Source organism: Oncorhynchus mykiss, chromosome 16, assembly GCF_013265735.2.
Source record: "Oncorhynchus mykiss isolate Arlee chromosome 16, USDA_OmykA_1.1, whole genome shotgun sequence".
In the NCBI taxonomy this organism is placed as follows: domain Eukaryota; kingdom Metazoa; phylum Chordata; class Actinopteri; order Salmoniformes; family Salmonidae; genus Oncorhynchus; species Oncorhynchus mykiss.
In genome coordinates, this window is record NC_048580.1 from 71,804,335 (window position 1) to 71,822,841 (window position 18,507).

General features: G+C 46.2%; 1 protein-coding gene and 1 non-coding gene across 3 annotated transcripts in view; one reads left to right on the plus strand and one right to left on the minus strand.

The window, feature by feature from the left end:
• Positions 1 to 18,507, plus strand: part of LOC110492673 (monocarboxylate transporter 5) — a 54,010-nt gene that overhangs the window by 21,326 nt on the left and 14,177 nt on the right. For both annotated transcript variants that reach the window (XM_036947716.1, XM_036947715.1), the window contains one exon: positions 14,946 to 15,157. In XM_036947716.1, coding sequence (XP_036803611.1) covers positions 14,946 to 15,157 — 212 coding nt within the window. The remainder of the gene's footprint in view (positions 1 to 14,945; positions 15,158 to 18,507) is intronic.
• Positions 1,936 to 1,990, minus strand: LOC118939604. Its single transcript, XR_005036637.1, has one exon. It is a non-coding gene; the product is annotated as a U7 small nuclear RNA (small nuclear RNA).

Genomic DNA, 18,507 nt, shown 5'->3' on the forward strand with positions numbered 1-18,507 from the left:
GGTACAGGTTAGTCGAGGTAATTTGTACATGTAGGTCAGGGGTAAAGCGACTATGCATAGATAGTTAGACTCAATGTAGAACTGAATAAAACATAAGGTCGAACAAGAACAAAAACACACTCCAACACACACACACACACACACACACACACACACACACACACACACACACACACACACACACACACACACACACACACACACACACACACACACACACACACACACGAACACACCCTCACATACAATCATCATATAAGCTGCTGCTACTCTGTTTACTCATGTATCCTGATGTCTTGTCACCTTACCCCTATACATACTGCATCTGCCTCTATCACTCCAGTATCCCTGCACATTGTAATATGGTGTTGGCACTGATCCTGGAACTGTCCCTGTATATAGCTTACCAGTATTGCATTGTTGGGAAAGAGCAAGCAAGAAAAGTCTTTCAATACTATTAACAAGGGAATATGGTGCCTTTTTGGGTCTAAACCCCATGTGTCTTCAGTTGGCGTGATGAATGTGCTATATTGGTGAGTTATGATTGATGGGTAACTAGTTCAGCCAAACGTTTTCCCAAGAGAACGTCTGTTACAACAGTCCTTTGCTCTGTGTGTTGTAATGACTGGAGATGTATCTTGTGACAGACGGTCATATTGAGTAGATAACTAGCTCGTGCACACTTTTTGGTTCTGGCTTCTGAGAGGGAATGGGAGTGGTGTGTGAATGAATGTAGGTCTAACACAGAGGTTCGTCCATGTGGGCCGGGATCCAGTCAGTGAATGCCGACCCCAGACAAAATCAACAGTGGGTATGGATGTCTCTATTTCCGTCTTGAACCCAAAGTACCTCTAAACGAGCAGAGGGTGCCCTGGAGAACGTAAATGGATGGCCTATGCTCCTCACAGACTTTGTGTATTAAAGTAAGTGAGTCTGAGCCTGTCTGTGAGAGGAGCAGGGATGATAGCATTGAGTTATTCTCAGCACACATGCTTTCTGTCTCACATTCTGCTGCCATGTCATGTTCCATGCTCCCAGAAAGCACACACACAGACAGACAGAGAGAGAGAGACTCACACACGCCACAACAAACCCAATATGTCCCCCAGCCTCCCTCCCCACCTCCATAGAAAGAGGTCCTTTCAGCTAGCTGAGCTCAGACAGAGAGGAGGGTCACCATAGTCCAGACCATAGAAATATAATTAATGGAATGCACATTCCCATACCAGTCCATATTTATGCGTTCTATTATTTACATTTCTATGCTCCAGACCAGGCCTCATGTCAGGCCACCATCGGCCAATCCACTGGGGTCGCTAGGCAACGGCTTAGTGTGTAAAATCGGTTGCCGTGGCGACAGGAGGGTATTACGATTTATACATTTTTTTTGTCCAATGTTGAAGTGCCTGGTTGATATTGTTCCCTCATAATCATTGAGGTGGTTATGTTTACAAAAAGAGATAGGGAGATGAGCCAACAGGGATTGTTTAGTAATGAGAAAGACTGGGGGGGGGGGAAGAGGACTGACTAACGTGGTTTAAAACCCTCCAACATTTAAAAAATACTACAGTATACTATGGTATAAAAACTAGACTATTCACTGTAGTGTTTTTGTGGACTAAAGACCTGACTGTGTTAAACCCTTTAACTCAGAGCATAGGCCATCCACTAAGGTTCTCCATGCCTGGATACAGCCCTTAGCCGTGGTATATTGGCAATACACCACAAACCCCTGAGGTGCCTTGTTGCTATTATAAACTGGTTAGCAACGTAATTAGAGCAGTAAAAATATGTCATCCCAATCAGCATTCGGGGCTTGAACCACCCCGTTTATAATGTAGTATTTGCAGACTTGAGTATACTGTAGTATTTACTGTAGTGTTTTTATGGATATTACTGTAGTATTTACTATATTTTTTTTTTGACATAGAAGTGGAGGGTTTCTCTTTTCAGGAAACCTACTGGAGAAACTCTCAAAGAGCTAATTTTCCAGAATCTGTAGGTATGTATGACTGGGGTCTGAACAGATAGTTCAGTGCTTCTGCTTTTTTTTAAAATAACCTGTAGTGAACACAATACTTGGCACGCAGGTTTCTCACCTCTGGGTGCCACAAATTGCGACATGGGGGAAGGAAATGAGCAGGGTACATGCACATTAAATGCTGTAGCGTTTACTATAGTTAAAAAAAGGGAAGTGTTTTTGTGGACATTACTGTAGTATTTACTGTAGTATTTACTGTAGTATTTACTGTAGTATTTACTGTAGTATTTACTGTAGTATTTACTACAGTGTTTTTTGTTGCAGATAACACTGTAGTATTTACTGTAGTATTCTACAGGATACTACAACATTCTATAGTAAGTACTACACATGATTGAGGGATACAGTTTACTATAGAATTCTATAGTAAGTACTGTAGTATTTTATAGAAAACTGTAGTATTTTTTTCATGTGGGCTGCTTTAACAGGGAAACCTCACTAGCACCTTGTGACACCTGCCGATATAAAACAGGCTTTATAAAATACATTTTATTTGATTAAATGTCTGTTTGAAGTGAGAGGAATTGAAAAGCAATCCTTCTGCCTTGTAGTTGGACCTTTAGCTTGTTAAGGGTTATCGCTGGGAGGCGTGTAGCACTATAACACATGCCTGTCTTTTCTGGCTGGATGACTGACAGAGGTGAGAGCCTCACAAACATCTGTGACTTCCCATTCCCAAGCCGTTTGGCTTCCAGGAAGTGGAGAGAGAGAGAGAGAGAGAGAGAGAGAGAGAGAGAGAGAGAGAGAGAGAGGGGACAGGCAGAGAGAGAGAGAGACAGAGTGAGAGAGGGAGAGAGATCCTGGTTCCAAATCTGTTTGTGCTGTCCCACATGAAAACATACTATAGTATACTATGATATACTGTAAATACTATAGTATTCACTGTAGTTTTTTACGGACCAAAGTCATTAACAACACTACAGTGAATAGTGTAGTATTTGCAGGTAACTGTAGTATAAATACTGTAGTAATGAAAACTGTAGTATGCAGTGCCTTCAGAAAGTATTCACACCCCTTGACGTTTTTGCAGATGTTGTGTCACTGATCTACACACCCCATAATGTCAAACTTGAATTATGTTTTTAGAATAATTTTTTAAAAATTAATTAGTAAACAAAAGCTGAAAAGCTGAAAGGTCTTAAGTCAATAAGTATTCAACCCCTTTGTTATGGCATGCCTAAATAACTTCAGGATTAACAATTTACTGAACAAGTCACATAATAAGTGGCATGGACTCACTCCGTGTGCAATAATGGTGTTTTTGAATGAAAACCCAGTCTCTGTACCCCACACATTATATGTAATGTCCCTTAGTCGAGCAGTGAATTTCAAGTACAGATTCAACGACAAAGACCAGGGAGGTTTTCCAATGCCTTGCAAAGAAGGGCACCTATTGGTAGAGGGGTAAAAAAAAAATATATATATATATATATATATATATATATAAATATAAATATAAATATAAATATATATATATATATATACATACACTACTCAAAAAAATAAAGGGAACACTAAAATAACACATCCTAGATCTGAATTAATTAAATATTCTTATTAAATACTTTTTTTCTTTACATAGTTGAATGTGCTGACAACAAAATCACACAAAAATTATCAATGAAAATCTAATTTATCAACCCATGGAGGTCTGGATTTGGAGTCACACTCAAAATTAAAGTGGAAAAACACACTACAGGCTGATCCAACTTTGATGTAATGTCCTTAAAACAAGTCAAAATGAGGCTCAGTAGTGTGTGTGGCCTCCACGTGCCTGTATGACCTCCCTACAACGCCTGGGCATGCTCCTGATGAGGTGGCGGATGGTCTCCTGAGGGATCTCCTCCCAGACCTGGACTAAAGCATCCGCCAACTCCTGGACAGTCTGTGGTGCAAAGTGGCGTTGGTGGATGGAGCGAGACATGATGTCCCAGATGTGCTCAATTGGATTCAAGTCTGGGGAATGGGCGGGCCAGTCCATAGCATCAATGCCTTCCTCTTGCAGGAACTGCTGACACACTCCAGCCTCATGAGGTCTAGCATTGTCTTGCATTAGGAGGAACCCAGGGCCAACCGCACCAGCATATGGTCTCACAAGGGGTCTGAGGATCTCATCTCTGTACCTAATGGCAGTCAGGCTACCTCTGGACCCCCAAAGAAATGCCACCCCACACCATGACTGACCCACCGCCAAACCGGTCATGCTGGAGGATGTTGCAGGCAGCAGAACGTTCTCCACGGCGTCTCCAGACTGTCACGTCTGTCACATGTGCTCAGTGTGAACCTGCTTTCATCTGTGAAGAGCACAGGGCGCCAGATTGGCGAATTTGCCAACCTTGGTGTTCTCTGGCAAATGCCAAACGTCCTGCACGGTGTTGGGCTGTAAGCACAACCCCCACCTGTGGACGTTGGGCCCTCATACCACCCTCATGGCGTCTGTTTATGACCAGTTGAGCAGACACATGCACATTTGTGGCCTGCTGGAGGTCATTTTGCAGGGCTCTGGCAGTGCTCCTCCTGCTCCTCCTTGCACAAAGGCGGAGGTAGCGGTCCTGCTGCTGGGTTGTTGCCCTCCTACGGCCTCCTCCACGTCTCCTGATGTACTGGCCTGTCTCCTGGTAGCGCCTCCATGCTCTGGACACTACGCTGACAGACACAGCAAACCTTCTTGCCACAGCTCGCATTGATGTCCCATCCTGGATGAGCTGCACTACCTGAGCCTTGCCACAACATCTCAATTAGTATTAGGTCTGGACTTTGACTAGGCCATTCCAAAACTTCGATTTTTGTTGCTTTCTATCCATTTTCATGAAGACTTGATTGTGTGTTTTGTATCATTGTCTTGCTGCACGTCAGCTTCAGCTCACAGACGGATGGCCTGACATTCTCCTGTAGAATTATCTGATACAGAGCAGAATTCATGGTTCCTTCTATTAAGGCAAGTCGTCCAGGTCCTGAGGCAGCAAAGCATCCCCAAACCATCACACTACCACCATGCTGACCCCAAACCATCACACTACCACCATGCTGACCCCAAACCATCACACTACCACCATGCTGACCCCAAACCATCACACTACCACCATGCTGACCCCAAACCATCACACTACCACCATGCTGACCCCAAACCATCACACTACCACCATGCTGACCCCAAACCATCACACTACCACCATGCTGACCCCAAACCATCACACTACCACCATGCTGACCCCAAACCATCATACTACCACCATGCTGACCCCAAACCATCACACTACCACCATGCTGACCCCAAACCATCACACTACCACCATGCTGACCCCAAATCATCACACTACCACCACCATGCTGACCCCAAACCATCACACTACCACCACCATGCGGACCCCAAACCATCACACTACCACCACCATGCTGACCCCAAACCATCACACTACCACCATGCTGACCCCAAACCATCACACTACCACCATGCTGACCCCAAACCATCACACCACCACCATGCTGACCCCAAACCATCACACTACCACCATGCTGACCCCAAACCATCACACTACCACCATGCTTGACCCCAAACCATCACACCACCACCATGCTGACCCCAAACCATCACACTACCACCATGCTGACCCCAAACCATCACACTACCACCATGCTGACCCCAAACCATCACACTACCACCATGCTGACCCCAAACCACCACACTACCACCATGCTGACCCCAAACCACCACACTACCACCATGCTGACCCCAAACCATCACACTACCACCATGCTGACCCCAAACCACCACACTACCACCATGCTGACCCCAAACCATCACACTACCACCATGCTGACCCCAAACCACCACACTACCACCATGCTGACCCCAAACCATCACACTACCACCATGCTGACCCCAAACCATCACACTACCACCATGCTGACCCCAAACCATCACACTACCACCATGCTGACCCCAAACCATCACACTACCACCATGCTGACCCCAAACCACCACACTACCACCATGCTGACCCCAAACCATCACACTACCACCATGCTGACCCCAAACCATCACACTACCACCATGCTGACCCCAAACCATCACACTACCACCATGCTGACCCCAAACCATCACACTACCACCATGCTGACCCCAAACCATCACACTACCACCATGCTGACCCCAAACCATCACACTACCACCATGCTGACCCCAAACCATCACACTACCACCATGCTGACCCCAAACCATCACACTACCACCATGCTGACCCCAAACCATCACACTACCACCATGCTGACCCCAAACCATCACACTACCACCATGCTGACCCCAAACCACCACACTACCACCATGCTGACCCCAAACCATCACACCACCACCATGCTGACCCCAAACCATCACACTACCACCATGCTGACCCCAAACCACCACACTACCACCATGCTGACCCCAAACCATCACACCACCACCATGCTGACCCCAAACCATCACACCACCACCATGCTGACCCCAAACCATCACACTACCACCATGCTGACCCCAAACCACCACACTACCACCATGCTGACCCCAAACCATCACACCACCACCATGCTGACCCCAAACCATCACACCACCACCATGCTGACCCCAAACCATCACACTACCACCATGCTGACCCCAAACCATCACACTACCACCATGCTGACCCCAAACCATCACACTACCACCATGCTGACCCCAAACCATCACACTACCACCATGCTGACCCCAAACCATCACACTACCACCATGCTGACCCCAAACCATCACACTACCACCATGCTGACCCTAAACCATCACACTACCACCATGCTGACCCCAAACCATCACACTACCACCATGCTGACCCCAAACCATCACACTACCACCATGCTGACCCCAAACCATCACACTACCACCATGCTGACCCTAAATCATCACACTACCACCACCATGCTGACCCCAAACCATCACACTACCACCACCATGCTGACCCCAAACCATCACACTACCACCACCATGCTGACCCCAAACCATCACACTACCACCATGCTGACCCCAAACCATCACACTACCACCATGCTGACCCCAAACCATCACACCACCACCATGCTGACCCCAAACCATCACACTACCACCATGCTGACCCCAAACCATCACACTACCACCATGCTTGACCCCAAACCATCACACCACCACCATGCTGACCCCAAACCATCACACTACCACCATGCTGACCCCAAACCATCACACTACCACCATGCTGACCCCAAACCATCACACTACCACCATGCTGACCCCAAACCACCACACTACCACCATGCTGACCCCAAACCACCACACTACCACCATGCTGACCCCAAACCATCACACTACCACCATGCTGACCCCAAACCACCACACTACCACCATGCTGACCCCAAACCATCACACTACCACCATGCTGACCCCAAACCACCACACTACCACCATGCTGACCCCAAACCATCACACTACCACCATGCTGACCCCAAACCATCACACCACCACCATGCTGACCCCAAACCATCACACTACCACCATGCTGACCCCAAACCATCACACTACCACCATGCTGACCCCAAACCACCACACTACCACCATGCTGACCCCAAACCATCACACTACCACCATGCTGACCCCAAACCATCACACTACCACCATGCTGACCCCAAACCATCACACTACCACCATGCTGACCCCAAACCATCACACTACCACCATGCTGACCCCAAACCATCACACTACCACCATGCTGACCCCAAACCATCACACTACCACCATGCTGACCCCAAACCATCACACTACCACCATGCTGACCCCAAACCATCACACTACCACCATGCTGACCCCAAACCATCACACTACCACCATGCTGACCCCAAACAATCACACTACCACCATGCTGACCCCAAACCACCACACTACCACCATGCTGACCCCAAACCATCACACCACCACCATGCTGACCCCAAACCATCACACTACCACCATGCTGACCCCAAACCACCACACTACCACCATGCTGACCCCAAACCATCACACCACCACCATGCTGACCCCAAACCATCACACCACCACCATGCTGACCCCAAACCATCACACCACCACCATGCTGACCCCAAACCATCACACTACCACCATGCTGACCCCAAACCATCACACTACCACCATGCTGACCCCAAATCATCACACTACCACCACCATGCTGACCCCAAACCATCACACTACCACCAACCATGCTGACCCCAAACCATCACACTACCACCACCATGCTGACCCCAAACCATCACACTACCACCATGCTGACCCCAAACCATCACACTACCACCATGCTGACCCCAAACCATCACACCACCACCATGCTGACCCCAAACCATCACACTACCACCATGCTGACCCCAAACCATCACACTACCACCATGCTTGACCCCAAACCATCACACCACCACCATGCTGACCCCAAACCATCACACTACCACCATGCTGACCCCAAACCATCACACTACCACCATGCTGACCCCAAACCATCACACTACCACCATGCTGACCCCAAACCACCACACTACCACCATGCTGACCCCAAACCACCACACTACCACCATGCTGACCCCAAACCATCACACTACCACCATGCTGACCCCAAACCACCACACTACCACCATGCTGACCCCAAACCATCACACTACCACCATGCTGACCCCAAACCACCACACTACCACCATGCTGACCCCAAACCATCACACTACCACCATGCTGACCCCAAACCATCACACCACCACCATGCTGACCCCAAACCATTACACTACCACCATGCTGACCCCAAACCATCACACTACCACCATGCTGACCCCAAACCACCACACTACCACCATGCTGACCCCAAACCATCACACTACCACCATGCTGACCCCAAACCATCACACTACCACCATGCTGACCCCAAACCATCACACTACCACCATGCTGACCCCAAACCATCACACTACCACCATGCTGACCCCAAACCATCACACTACCACCATGCTGACCCCAAACCATCACACTACCACCATGCTGACCCCAAACCATGACACTACCACCATGCTGACCCCAAACCATCACACTACCACCATGCTGACCCCAAACCATCACACTACCACCATGCTGACCCCAAACCATCACACTACCACCATGCTGACCCCAAACCACCACACTACCACCATGCTGACCCCAAACCATCACACCACCACCATGCTGACCCCAAACCATCACACTACCACCATGCTGACCCCAAACCACCACACTACCACCATGCTGACCCCAAACCATCACACCACCACCATGCTGACCCCAAACCATCACACCACCACCATGCTGACCCCAAACCATCACACTACCACCATGCTGACCCCAAACCACCACACTACCACCATGCTGACCCCAAACCATCACACCACCACCATGCTGACCCCAAACCATCACACCACCACCATGCTGACCCCAAACCATCACACTACCACCATGCTGACCCCAAACCATCACACTACCACCATGCTGACCCCAAACCATCACACTACCACCATGCTGACCCCAAACCATCACACTACCACCATGCTGACCCCAAACCATCACACCACCACCATGCTGACCCCAAACCATCACACCACCACCATGCTGACCCCAAACCATCACACTACCACCATGCTGACCCCAAACCATCACACTACCACCATGCTGACCCCAAACCATCACACTACCACCATGCTGACCCCAAACCATCACACCACCACCATGCTGACCCCAAACCATCACACCACCACCATGCTGACCCCAAACCATCACACTACCACCATGCTTGACCGTTCTTATGACGCTCTTAAGATGGAATGCCGTGTTTGGTTTTCGCCAGACATAACGGGACCCATGTCTTCTAAAAAGTTATACTGTCCATAGAACATTCTTCCAAGAGTTTTGATAATCATCCAGGTGCTTCCAGGTGTTTTTTTGGCTAAATTTATTGAACTTTTTGGATGGCATGTGAGAGACTGATCAACAACTACAGGAAGCGTTTGGTTGCAGTCATTTCAGCTAAAGGTGGCACAACATTGAGTGTAAGTGGGCAATTACTTTTTCCACACAGGGGACATTGGGTGTTTCTTAACTCAGTTTAATTAATTAAATAAATCAACTTTTTTTTTGTTTTTTGTTTTGTTGTTATTTGTAAACTCATCCCTCCCATTTAATACCAAGTTTTGGTTGAAGATCTAATAACAGTCCGTGTAGTATTTACTATAGTATTCTACAGTATACTACCACATACATATATAGTAAGTACTACACGTGATTGAGGGATACTACAGTAATGTAGTATTCTACAGTATAATACAGTTTAGTATAGAATTCTATAGTAAGTAGTGTAGTATTCTATAGTAAACTGTAGCATTTTTTTTCATGTGGGGTCTTGAGTTGTCATAAGTTGGCAAGATGGCACAAACTGATCTGGGACCAGGCTAGAGAGAGAGAGGCAGCTCTATTGAAACCCATTGTCCTGCGTTTCTTCCGAAACAGCTGTAAAAAAATTTTTTTTTAAATCCACCAACCTGCTGTGAGTAAAACAGACAAAAAACACCAGGGCTAGTCTGTTCTCCGGAGGGGGAAGAACCTCGGGGCTAGTCTGTTCTCCGGAGGGGGAAGAACCTCAAGGCTAGTCTGTTCTCCGGAGGGGGAAGAACCTCAAGGCTAGTCTGTTCTCCGGAGGGGGAAGAACCTCAGGGCTGGTCTGTTCTCCGGAGGGGGAACAACCTTGGGGCTAGTCTGTTCTCTGGAGGGGGAACAACGTCAGGGCTAGTCTGTTCTCCGGAGGGGGAACAACCTCGGGGCTAGTCTGTTCTCCGGAGGGGGAACAACCTCGGGGCTAGTCTGTTCTCCGGAGGGGGAACAACCTCGGGGCTAGTCTGTTCTCCGGAGGGGGAACAACCTCGGGGCTAGTCTGTTCTCCGGAGGGGGAACAACCTCGGGGCTAGTCTGTTCTCCGGCGGGGGAACAACCTCGGGGCTAGTCTGTTCTCCGGAGGGGAGGAAAAATGAAATTAGTTACCCATGGCTCATTGGTCAAAGCCTATGGGGAAATGAATGGGGTCTTAGGAGGGTTGTGGGATAAATGCTGAAAATGAAGTCTGAGGTTAACATAGAAGAAAACATATCAGATCTCCTAAGCCTATGTGATACTATTAGTCAGTTAACATGACCTTTATGAATTATGAAGCCGTCATGTTTTGTTCTATGATATACCAAACTCTCACTGTCAACTGCGTTTATTTTCAGCAAACAAAATGTGTAAATATTTGTAGGAATATAACAAGATTCAACAACTGAAAAATCAAAAGTACAGTCAGTATCTGGTGTGGCCACCAGCTGCATTAAGTATTGCAGTGCACCTCCTCCTCGTGGACTGCACCAGATTTGCAGGTTCTTGCTGTGAGATTTTACCCCACACTTATCCACCAAGGCACCTGCAAGTTCCTGGACATTTCTGGGGGGGAATGGCTCTAGCCCACATCCTCCGATCCAACAGGTCCCAGATGTGCTCAATGGGATTGAGATCCGGGCTCTTTGCTGGCCATGGCAGAACACTGACATTCCTGTCTTGCAGGAAATCACGCACAGAACGAGCAGTATAGCTGGTGGCATTGTCATGCTGGAGGGTCATGTCAGGATGAGCCTGCAGGAAGGATAGCACACGAGGGAGGAGGATGTCTTCCCTGTAACGCACAGCATTGAGATTGCCTGCAATGACAACAAGCTCAGTCCGATGATGCTGTGACACACTGCCCCAGACCATGATGGACCCTCCACCTCCAAATCGATCCCGCTCCACAGTACAGGCCTCGGGGTAACGCTCATTCCTTCGACGATAAACTGGAATCTGACCATCACCCCTGGTGAGACAAAACCGCGACTCGTCAGTGAAGAGCACTTTTTGCCAGTCCTGTCTGGTCCAGCGACGGTGGGTTTGTGCCCATAGGCGACGTTGTTGCCAGTAATGTCTGGTGAGGACCTTCAAGCCCTCAGTCCAGACTCTCTCAGCCTATTGAGGACATTCTGAGCACTGATGGAGGGATTGTGCGTTTTTGGTGTAACTCGGGCAGTTGTTGTTGCCATCCTGTACCTGTCACACAGGTGTGATGTTCGGATGTACCGATGATGATCAGCTGTCTGTCCTGTCTCCCTGTAGCTCTGCCTTAAGGGTCTCACAGTACGGACATTGCAATTTATTGCCCTGGCCACATCTGCCGTCCTCATGCCTCCTTGCAGCATGCCTAAGGCACGTTCAGGGACCCTGGGCATCTTTCTTTTGGTGTTTTTCTGAGTCAGTAGAAATACCTCTTTAGTGTCCTAAGTTTTCATAACTGTGACCTTAATTACCTACCGTCTGTAAGCTGTTAGTGTCTTAACGACCGTTCCACAGGTGCATGTTCATTAATTGTTTATGGTTCATTGAACAGGCATGGGAACCAGTGTTTAAACCCTATACAATGAAGATCTGTGAAGTTATTTAGATTTTTACGAATTATCTTTGAAAGACAGGGTCTTGAAAAAGGGCTGTTTCTTTTTTTTGCTGAGTTTATTAGTCAGTTAACATGACCTTTATGAATTATGAAGCCGTCGTGTGCTTCAAAACTCACAAGAAGTGACTTTAGCTGATGAAGAATATCTCATAGAACAAAATGTTTAAGATCTCCTAAGCCTGTGTTTACCTCAGACATTATTTTTTGTCATTTATCTATAAAACCCTATTAATTTCCACATAGGCTTTGACCAACGAGCTATGGCGAAGTGAACCTCTGTTGGCGCCTCTCTATTAAGTCATGTTTTTGATGGCCTTTCTTGAGACCATGAGCCAACTACACTCTCATTCTGATAAAGGCTGTTGACGTTGTCAATCAATAAGACTAGAAAAGATTACCAGCTTAAAAAAAAGCTATCGCTCAACTTTTTTTTCCTAGAACCTCACACTGTGATAACCCTATAACGCTGCAGAGTATCTGAGCTGGGTAGCCTAGTGGTTCAAGCGTTGGGCTAGTAACCGGAAGGTTGCAAGTTCAAATCCCCGAGCTGACAAGGTCTGTTGTTCTGAACAGGCAGTTAACCCACTGTTCCTAGGCCGTCATTGAAAATAAGAACTTGTTCTTAACTGACTTGCCTAGTTAAATAAAAAAATAAGTCCACTCACTGCAGTACTCCATCAATAGTGGAAATCACTGTGGTTTGTGTCCCAAATGGCATCCCATTCCCTACAACAGTAGTGCACTATATAGGCAATAGGCTGCCATTTGGGCTGTAGACTAGCACTGATCTGACTGTGTGGGATGGGGGACCTGTTTACTTTATTTAATTGATCAATGGGATGATGCTGCCCGCCTGTCCAGAGCTATTTCTGAACCCAGGGACAATACAGCCACTGCAGCAGCTATCACATTCACATTGACTCCAGAAAAGACAGGAGAGAGAGGCCACAATCCCGAATGGCACCCTTTTTCATATATATATATATATATATATTTATATATATTGCACTATTTTTAACAAGGGCACCATAGATCTGTGTTCACAAAGTTCTGTACTTTATAGGGAATAGGCTGCCATTTGGGATTAACCCAACTAATGAATTCAAAACATAATCAATAGCTGCGATGTGACAGATGATCACGAATACAGTAGTTGATGCAGATCTTATCTACTCATTAGATATTTGTTTTGCCGTTATCTATTGATTTGTCTACCACATTCAGCCGTTGGCGTAAGCTGTTGTCAGCTGTTGTTGTCGTAAATTGTTGTTGTTGTCGTCAGCGGTTGGAGTAAGTGGTTGTAAGGGCATTATGAAGGAACACTCGGTTGCTTGTGATAAGCCACTGCACAAATTAACCTCTGTATCTTGCTTTACCTTGAGTAGGAAAACTGTGTAGAACCCTGCAGATAAAAACATCACAAATAGAAATGATGTGACTGTCATTCTGTATTCTACATGTAAGAGAAGTTTGTTTACTCCATTGCTGTCATAGTCAAGCCAAACATCACAATGAGTGACAAGGAGTTGTAATAATAGCACAAACAGACTGGCACTCAGGCTAGATATCTCTCTGTCGGAGTGTTCCACTACGTGGTGTCCTGCTAAATGGAACGTGTTCCTGGACATTCTCTCCAACACGAGACGGAACACGGGACTCCAGATGGGAACTCTGTGGGAGACTGAGTGGGAGGAGACTGAGATGGAGGATGTCACAGATGTCACACATCATGTTTGAAGACTGCTGCTGCACTCTCTCGCTCTCTATCTCTCTCTCTCTCTCTCTGTCACTCTGTCACTCTCCCTCTCTCTAATAGAGGTTGGTCTCTCTCTTTCTTTCTCTCAAAAAGCTGATTGATTTACTGATTGATTGAAACCTGGACAAAGGCACTACTCACTCAACAGCCCACCCACCTTTAAATAGGACAGGTACATGAGTAATGAAAGTATCCGTTGACGAGAAATAACATAATATAAAATCATCATTAAAGTCATCAATAGTCTTGATACAGACTAATACAGATGTTTCTCCTCTCCCTCTCTTTCTCCTTCCCCCTCTCATTCTCTGTCCCCTCTCCTTCTCCCTCCCTCCCCTTCTTCTCTTTCTCTGTCCCCTCTCCTTCCCCCCCCCTCCCTCCCCCCACTCCTTCCCCCTACCCCCTCTCCCCCACTCCTTCTCCCTACCCCCTCTCCCTCCCCTCCCCCCCCCTCCCTCCCCCCACTCCTTCCCCCTCTCCATCCCCAACTCCTTCCCCCTACCCCCTCTCCCCCCCTTCCCCCTACCCCCTCTCCCTCCCCTTCCTCTCCCACCCTCTCCTTCACCCTCACTCTCCCTCTCCTTCCCCCTTCTCCTTCTCCCTCCAGGTATCACAGAGACTATAGCCCAGCTAGGCTCTGGTTGGCTAGCGGATAAGAACCCGTTCCATAAGTACCACTACCACAAGGCCTACCTGATCCTGTGTGGAATGGTCAACCTGTTTGCCCCGCTGGCTAACACCTACATCCTGCTCATGGTTTACGCTGTCTTCTTTGCCATCTTCTGTGGCGGTTACATGGCACTGCTACTGCCTGTCCTGGTAAGAAAACAACACACACACACACACACGCCTAATCATACAATATATCAATATCAGTGTTTGGGTCCATGTTCTGCGGGAGCTACATGGTACTGCCCGTCCTGGTAAGAAAACAACACACACACACACAAGCCTAATCATACAATATATCAATATCAGTGTTTGGGTCCATGTTCTGCGGGAGCTACATGGTACTGCCCGTCCTGGTAAGAAAACAACACACACACACACACGCCTAATCATACAATATATCAATATCAGTGTTTGGGCCCATGTTCTGCGGGAGCTATATGGTACTGCCCATCCTGGTAAGAAACCAGTCCGTAAGGGTTGGTGTCGATTTGAAGAACTTAAGTCAATTCACGGAAATTCCAATTTAATAATATTAAAAATGTTGCATATTTTCTATGACTTCTCACTGGGTAATTAGATTATATAATTTAAGAAAATAACTTGCACACTGCTGTGAACTTACTTATGCAGTGTCTCAGCTGAGAGACAATTCAAGGTCAATACTTAATAATCTACTGTTGATACTGGAAAAGCGTGCAAGTTCTTATTTTCTTTCAAGGTGACCTAGATACCATCCACCAATCAATGAAGATAAAGAAAGTAACCATTACAGGGGAGATGAGCGATTTCTTGAGAAATTGCTAGTACCATTTGTTCCATAGCGATAATGTTTTCTGATTCGGATTTAGAATGCAGCCCTAGTGATATCTATTGAGAGAGAGAACAGTTTGTTTTTTTAAGTGCTGACCAACCATTCTTAACAGGATCTTTGAAGGATCTGTTCACTGTTTGCTGATCTATGCCTTCCCAGTCTGAGAATGTAATGTCATGAATATAACTATTGTTTCCTGAAGGAGGGAAATGAGGTACAAAATACTATGGGAAGACTTGCTGGAAGCCCCGCCTTCCACAGGCGTGAAGCTCGGATTCATTCCCTCAATTTAATACCACTTCCCTGAGCCCAGGAACTGTCGGTGCGGGGCCAAACACAAACATTGTGTTTTACCTTGTTTCAGAGAAACGTTAACCTCTTGAACCTTTGGGGGCAGTATTTCATTTTTGGATGAAAAACGTTCCCGTTTTAAGCGCAATATATTGTCACGAAAAGATGCTCGACTATGCATATAATTGACAGCTTTGGAAAGCAAACACTCTGACATTTCCAAATCTGCAAAGATATTGTCTGTGAGTGCCCCAGAACTGATGCTACAGGCGAAACCAAGATGAAACTTCAAACAGGAAGTGGGCAAAATTTTTGAGGCGCTGTTTTCCATTGTCTCCTTATATGGCTGTGAATGCACAAGGAATGAGCCTACACTTTCTGTCGTTTCCCCAAGGTGTTTGCAGCATTGTGACGTATTTGTAGGCATATCATTGGAAGATTGACCATAAGAGACTACATTTACCAGGTGTCCGCCTGGTGTCCTTTGCGTAATCTTCAGCTGCAAGCATTCTTCCATGTGATTCAGAGGTGAAACCAGACTTCCACGAACGATATATCATCGAAGAGATATGTGAAAAACACCTTGAGGATTGATTCTAAACAACGTTTGCCATGTTTCAGTCGATATTATGGAGTTAATTTGGAAAAAAGTTTGGCGTTTTGATGACTGAATTTTCGGGGGTTTTTGGTAGACAAATGTGATGAACAAAACGGAGCGATTTCTCCTACACAAAGAATCTTTTTGGAAAAACTGAACATTTGCTATCTAACTGAGAGTCTCCTCATTGAAAACATCCGAAGTTCTTCAAAGGTAAATGATTTTATTTGAATGCTTCTCTTGTTTTTGTGAAAATGTTGCCCGCTGAATGCTACGCTAAATGCTACGCTAAATACTACGCTAGCTATCAATACAGTTACACAAATGCTTGTTTTGCTATGGTTGAAAAGCATATTTTGAAATTCTGAGATGACAGTGTTGTTAACAAAAGGCTAAGCTTGAGAGCTAGCATATTTATTTCATTTCATTTGCGATTTTCATGAATAGTTAACGTTGCGTTATGGTAATGAGCTTGAGGCTGTATTCACGATCCCGGATCCGGGATGGCTAGTATCAAGAGGTTTTAAGAAACAACATTCTTCCTTCGAGGGAATTTTACATTTTATACTGGACCATGACCTCAGTGTGCATAAATTAGAATAATTTGCTGATGTCAAACTTTATATGAAAACATGATACATATTTTAAAAGCTAAGAAACAGCTCTTTCAAATGATATGACATACAATCAAATTGTAATCAGTCAAGAAAAAAAACTGTGAAAATGTGTAACTTAAACGAAAATCAATGTTTTTCTCCCAAACAACTTGCCATTTACAAAACTTTCTCATGACAATAGAGAAAAACTTGTAACATATTGAGTCTTCTTTATTTTGTAAGAATTGATCATCTGAAATCAGAATATAAATACCTTTTACTGTGAATGAGTTACAGATGTTTCAGTGACCGGTGGTATTTTTCTGGAATCCTATCCTATCCTAATGTTCTGTGAACTTCTGGGTCTTCTGCAAAACATTGTAGGAGTTGATCACCTGGATCAGACTTGTCAACCCCACCCATCTGGGGCGGCAGGGTAGCCTAGTGGTTAGACTTGTCAACCCCACCCATCTGGGGCGGCAGGGTAGCCTAGTGGTTAGACTTGTCAACCCCACCCATCTGGGGCGGCAGGGTAGCCTAGTGATCAGACTTGTCAACCCCACCCATCTGTCGATTGTAACTGTGGATTCCAGCAGACTGGTGGACCATTTCCCTATTCCAGACACCATCTTGTTGGACTAGCCTTGTTACTGGAGTGGAATCATTTGCATTGTGAAAATTGGAATGGCAAGCAACAGTACGTGTATTGCCGATACATTGCCCACTATCCTACACCAACACATATCTCCACCACTCGGTTTGACGCTCCCACTTTTAAAAGTACTTAAATGCATCAAGGCAACTGTTTCCAGTTTACCCTACAAGTCCCAAATGCATTGAACCCATGTTCTCTGACTACTTACGATGCATACAATTTGTCGAACCAAACTTTTTAACCTTGGTTTTCACATGTCTAATTCCTCAACCACACGACCATCCTGACTGCTGGTGTAAACTTTGACGTCTAAGTGTAGCCTGTGTCAGATGAAGCAAAACATCATTTAAATCCCCACCTAGTTGTCTTCCGTTTCATATACTGCTTGAATCCTGATTGCCCCTTTGGATTTGACCATGTGTTCATCAATGGCTATTTGTTGGTTTGTCTGATACAGCTTTTTACAAGTCTGTTATCAGGTGGTGCAGTAAGTACTGCAGTTTTCAAACCCTATCTGTATTATCCTCAGTGGCAGGATCCACGACG